The sequence below is a fragment of the Rhinopithecus bieti genome, unplaced genomic scaffold (assembly GCF_001698545.2).
Source record: "Rhinopithecus bieti isolate Rb0 unplaced genomic scaffold, ASM169854v2 scaffold_42772, whole genome shotgun sequence".
Lineage (NCBI taxonomy): Eukaryota > Metazoa > Chordata > Mammalia > Primates > Cercopithecidae > Rhinopithecus > Rhinopithecus bieti.
The window spans coordinates 1,389,700-1,395,849 of record NW_016818842.1 but is presented as its reverse complement, the minus strand read 5'-3'; the positions used below and the strand labels follow the sequence as shown (position 1 = coordinate 1,395,849).

At 47.3% G+C, this 6,150-nt stretch overlaps 1 protein-coding gene across 1 annotated transcript in view; it reads right to left on the bottom strand.

The window, feature by feature from the left end:
• PRKRIP1 (PRKR interacting protein 1) overlaps positions 1-6,150 on the bottom strand; it is a 35,385-nt gene that overhangs the window by 15,994 nt on the left and 13,241 nt on the right. Inside the window, exon 5 of the mRNA XM_017857611.1 lies at positions 5,206-5,270. Within this exon, the coding sequence (XP_017713100.1) occupies positions 5,206-5,270 (65 nt within the window). The remainder of the gene's footprint in view (positions 1-5,205; positions 5,271-6,150) is intronic.

Sequence of the window (6,150 nt, the reverse complement as noted above, 5' to 3'; positions counted from 1 at the left end):
GAAGGCTGAGGTGGGTGGAGTTTGAGACTAGCGTGGTCAACATGGTGAAACACCGTCTCTACTAAAAATACAAAAATTAGCCGTTGGCTGGGCGCAGTGGCTCGAGCCTGTAATCCCAGCACTTTGGGAGGCCAAGATGGGCGGATCACGAGGTCAGGAGATCAAGACCATCCTGGCTAACATAGTGAAACCCCGTCTCTACTAAAAAACACAAAAAAATGAGCCGGGCGAGGTGGTGGGTGCCTGTAGTCCCAGCTACTCGGGAGGCTGAGGCAGGAGAATGGCATAAACCCGGAAGGCAGAGCTTGCAGTGAGCTGAGATCTGGCCACTGCACTCCAGCCTGGGAGACAGAGCGAGACTCCATCTCAAAAAAAAAAAAAAAAAAAAAATTAGCCGGGCGTGATGGAGGCAGGGGTTGCAGTGACCCGAGATCGCGCCACTGCACTCCAGCCTGGGTGACAGAGCAAGACTCTGTCTCAAAAACAAACAAAACAACAATAACAACAAAGATGCCCAACATCACAAATCATTAGGGACATGCAAATCAATACTGTAGTGAGATACTACTTCACATCCATTAGGATAGTTACCTAAAAACAAAACAAAAAAACCCAAAAAACAGAAAATAAGTGTTGGTGAGGATGTGGAGACATTACAGCCCTTTTGCACTGGTGGGAGTATAAAATGGTTCAGACACTATGAAAGAGTATGGTGATTACCCAAAAATTAAAAATAGAACTAAGGTTAGGTGTGGTGGTTCACATCTGTAATCCCAGCACTTTGGGAGGCTGAGGTGGGGGCATCACCTGAGGTCAGGAATTCGAGATCAGACTGGCTAACATGGTGAAACCCCATCCCTACCAAAAATACAAAAATTAGCTGGGCATGGTGGTACACGCCTGTAATTTCAGTTATCAGGGAGGCTGAGGCAGGAGAACTGCTTGAACCCAAGAGGTGGAGGTTGCAGTGAGCCAAGATTGCACCACTGCAATCCAGCCTGGGTGATAGAGCAAGACTCCATCTTAAAAAAAAAAGAAAGCAAGCAGCCAGAGAAAAGGCACGACAGCCTCACATGGTGGCTCACGCCTGAAATCTCAGCACTTTGGAAGGCCAAGGCGGGAAGATCACTTGAGCTTAAGAGTTCGAAACAGAGAAACCCATTTTCTATAAAAAATGCAAAAATTACCTGAGTGTGGTGGCACAGGCCTGTGGTCCCAGCTACTTGGGAGGCTGAGGTGGAAGGATCACTTGAGCCCAGGAGTTCAAGACAAGACTGAGCAACATAATGAGACACCATCTCTGCAAAAAAATAACACATTAGCATTAGCCAGGCATGGTGGTACACACCTGTAGTCCCAGCTACTCAAGAAGCTGAGGTAGGAGGATTGTTTGAGCCCACCAGGAGTTTGAGGCTGCTGTGAGCCATGATTGCACTGCTGCACTCCAGCCTGGGTGACAAAGCGAGACCTTGCTTCAAAACACAAAATGAAAACGAAAAACAAATACAATGGTAGCCTTGAATCCAAACATATCAAGAAAGAGACAGACTGTCAGAATGAATTTAAAAACATGACCCAAACATTTGACGTACAGGAAACACACTTCAAATGCAGTGCTGTTTGAAAGTTAAAACCTAAAGGGATGAATGGCAGAGTAAGGACCTCCAAAAATCTGCTTCTCCATAAAGGTAACAGAACACTGGCAAATACCTTAAAATCAACTTTTCAGAATTCTGGAAATGCTCCTCGAACTGTTCAAATGCCTGAACCTCACTAAGAGCATGAGCTCTGTGGGTTTTAATTTCCCGTCTCCCTCTCCCCAGATCTGAAGGAGCCTTGAAAACCAAGAGCCCCCCCTGCCACAGTAGCTGTAAAAATGGGAGGAGGCTGACTGGTTTAGGAGCTGTTGGAAGTTCCATTCCAAGGGCACTGGCCCTAGTTGACCTGTCTGGCAGTTCCCTGGAAACGTCTACCTGCAAGGCTTGTCTTCCGTTGATCAGCATTGAGTTGAGCTCACTCAACATGAACAGCTTTTTCCCCTGGGCATTTGTCAAAAACCATCAGTGACAACTGTTTAACATCCCACCAACCAACACAGCAGTAACAACTGACACAAACAAGAAACTGACCAAAAAGCTTAAAAGGAAAAGCTGGGACCCTAGAGAGCCACCAGAGCAGTGCACATGCCCAAGAAAGGCAGCCAAGGTCCTGACTGCTCACCTCTGCTGCCCTGGAGGCTCTGTGCAAGCAGGAAGTAAAAGCTACAGCAAATTGCAGACTGCCTGCCAGGGGGTTGGAGGCAAATTCCAACACACACACAGAGGTCCTTGGCAAAGACTGGGAGACAGTCTTTGCCAAAGACTGGTGGTTCAAGACATTCAAGGAAATCTCTCATCTTCCACTGACCAACTAAGCTGACCAGGCAGAGACTTTGGAGTCCAAACACAACAAATACAGGTTTTACGGAATTTGTTAGGAAAGTCACTAAACACACAAACAGCAATAATGACAATGATAAGCAGCAAAACCAACAAACCCTGAGGACGGAGGGTCAAATTACTCAGCAAAGGAGACCTATTTTTTTTAAAATATTTTTGTTGTTGTTGTTGTTTGGAGACAGAATCTTGCTCTATCACCCAGACTGTAGTGCAGTGGCACAATCATGGCTCACTGCAGTCTTGACCTCCTGGGCTCAGGCGACTCTCCCACCTCAGCCTCCAGAGTAGCTAGGACGACAGGCGTGCACCACCATACCTGACTAATTTTTAAAATTTTGTGTAGAGATGGGGTCTTACTATGTTGCCCAGACTAGTATTGCACTCCTAGGTTCAAGCAATCCTCCTGCCCCAGCCTCCCAAAAAGCTGGGACTACAGGTGTGCACCACCATGCCCGGCTGATTTTTTATTGTTTGTAGAGATGGGGTCTTGCTATGCTGCCCAGGGTGGTCTCAAATTTCCAAATATAATAGGTCCAAGCTACAATACCCCCTCAACAGATTGTGAGAATAGCTTTTGTGCCCAATCCTCCTCCTTGGGCCAAGTACTTCCATCTACTGCTGCGGTGGACTGGAAAGTGATGAGGTAGTTTATTTGAGGGACAAGGTCCTATCAGTCACATTTTAGCAGTTTAAAATAATTATTTCTAGGAAAGGGTGAGAAACAACCTAAAACTATACCTGATGTGTCACACAGTACATTTACAACTCATAAGGAGCGGTTCTCAGAAGTGGCCAATCATATTTTATTTTATTTATTTCTGAGACAGAGTTTCGCTCCTGTCACCCAGGCAGGAGTGCAATGGCACAATCTCGGCTCACTGCAACCTATGCCTCCCAGGTTCAAGCAATTCTCCTGCCTCAGCCTCCCGAGTAGCTGGGATTACAGGTGCCTGTCATCACGCCCAGCTAATTTTTGTATTTTTAGTAGAGATGGGGTTTCACCATGTTGGCAAGGCTGGTCTTGAACTCCTGACCTCAGGTGATCCACCTGCCTTGGCCTCCCAAAGTGTTGGGATTACAGGCATGAACCACTGTGCCCGGCCTGTTTTATTTTTTTGAGATGGAGTTTTGCTCTTGTTGCCCAGGCTGGAGTGCAATGGCGCAATCTTGGCTTACTGCAACCTCAGCCTCCTGGGTTCAAGTCATTCTCCTGTCTCAGCCTCCCAAGTAGCTGGGATTACAGGCATGGGCCACCATGCCCCGTCCAACTGTATTTTAATACATCAATGAAAGTCTGACTTCACCCTAAAACCAAAAACCACAATCATGCACTCAGGAAGCAGACCCAGTCAAGCAGGGAATAGCCACAAATTCAGTCATGTGGGGGACAGTGTCATTTTTTGGTCTCTTAGCATACTTGGCCCTTTCCAGCTGGGGCCCCCTCCCTTATTCACAGCCCATGAGTTCCCAGGGATGGGGGACAGCATCCCTAGCATTGTGATGAGTTCAGAGGCGGCAGGATTGGCAACACAGTGGGATGCTGACCTAACAGCCAACCCTGCCCCCGACTCTTCCTTATTAATAGTACCTCGAATCTGGCTGGGGCGGCAATGTACTCAGCTTGCAGTGCTGGATCACGACAGGTTTGAATTGGTTACAACAGTTCTGTTTTCTATTCCTCTAGCCTGATGGCAGCTAGGGATGGCAAAGTGATCTAGTATTTAAGGTAATGTCTTCTGGGCACTTCTGGAGAAACTTTTGCTCTCCAATATAAAAGGGGCAGATCACATAAGTACCTTACTTTCCTTCTTCCTGCTTTGAACACAGGTATGGTGCCAGAAGCCATGGCAGCCACCTCACACCCTTGGGGTAAAGGCCAAGGGATGTGCGGGGGAGCCAGCCCACACTGCTGAGCCACATCACGCTGCCACCTACTACCAGATTTCTCATCCTGTAAAAAACACCAACTCCTCATGGTTTAGGCACTTCGTTGCTGCATTCTTTTGCTTGTAGTCAAAAGCATTCTTACCTGATCTGACAAGTGACTCAATCAGAGCGAGAAAGACATAAAAAGACTTCTGGCTAGGAAAGTTCTTTGGGATGCCGAGATGGGCGGATCACGAGGTCAGGAGATCGAGACCATCCTGGCTAACACAGTGAAACCCCGTCTCTACTAAAATACAAAACTAGCCGGGCGAGGTGGCGGGCGCCTGTAGTCCCAGCTACTCCGGAGGCTGAGGCAGGAGAATGGCGTAAAAACCCGGGAGACGGAGCTTGCAGTGAGCTGAGATCCGGCCACTGCACTCCAGCCTGGGAGACAGAGCCAGACTCTGTCTCAAAAAAAAAAAAAAAGGAAAGTTGAGGCATCCTCTCAATTTTCCCTCCTGGACAATATTGAGGAGGGATGTAGCCCCAAGAGCTGCTGCAGGCACCTCAAAACCACAAGGAGTGTGAGCGGCCTGAGGACGGGATACCAGGACAGAGGAGGAGATGTTAATAACCAATAACGTCACTGATTTCCCTGACCAGCCATGCCCGAAGGGAGGTCTGTCCTTGACCTAACTTGAGCCAGCATCTTTTTGCTTAAGCCAGTTTGGTTTTCTGGTACTTGCAATTCAATGGGTTCTAGCTAACATGAAAAAGCTGTTATTTCTCCAGTGGCCAGCCAACCAGCCCAAACTCTCCATCCCTGTGTTTCCCGACAGTTCAGCCGCTGTGACCAACACCAAGAAAGAGGCTACAGCCAAGAACAGTGGGCACCACTCACCTTCTTGTTTCTTCTGTTCAAGTTTCATCTTCTTTGCCAGTAATTTCTTCTCTTTTAACTTCTGGCTAAAAATGTAAAACCATATACATTGATTCCTTAATTACCTTAGGGTATATTTTAGAAAATAAACACCTTCTTATGGTATCTTTAAAACCTGTGGAATAACACAAACATTACAATAACAAAATAAGAAAAATATTAAGTGAGTGCAAAAGTAATTGCCGTTTTTGCATTGCTGGAATTTGCTATTTGATATTGGAATATATTCTTTTTGTGTGTGTGCGTGTGTGTATGAGATGGAGTCTCGCTCTGTCGCCCAGTCTAGAGTGCAGTGGCGCAATCTCGGCTCACTGCAAGCTCCGCCTCCCAGGTTCACGCCATTCTCCTGCCTCAGCCTCCCGAGTAGCTGGGACTACAGGTGCCTGCCACCATGCCCTGCTAATTTTTTGTATTTTAGTAGAGACGGGGTTTCACTGTGTTAGCCAGGATGGTCTCGATCTCCTGACCTCGTGATCTGCCTGCCTCTGCCTCCCAAAGTGCTGGGATTACAGGTGTGAGCCTCTGCGCCTGGCCTGGAATATATTCTTTTTTTTTTTTTGAGACAGAGTCTCGCTCTGTCACCCAGGCTGGAGTGCAGTGGCATGATCTTGGCTCACTGCAAGCTCTGCCTTCTGGGTTCACACCATTCCCCTGCCTCAGCCTCCCCAGTAGCTGGGACTACAGGTGCCTGCCACCACACCCATCTAATTTTTTGTATTTTCAGTAGAGACGGGGTTTCTTTGTGTTAGCCAGGATGGTCTCAATCTCCTGACCTTGTGATCTGCCCACTTTGGCCTCCCAAAGTGCTGGGATTACAGGCGTGAGCCACCGTGCCCAGCCAATATGTTCTTTAATAGATGTGATTATGTCATACATCATTTTAATGGGCTTTTTTTTTTTTTTTTT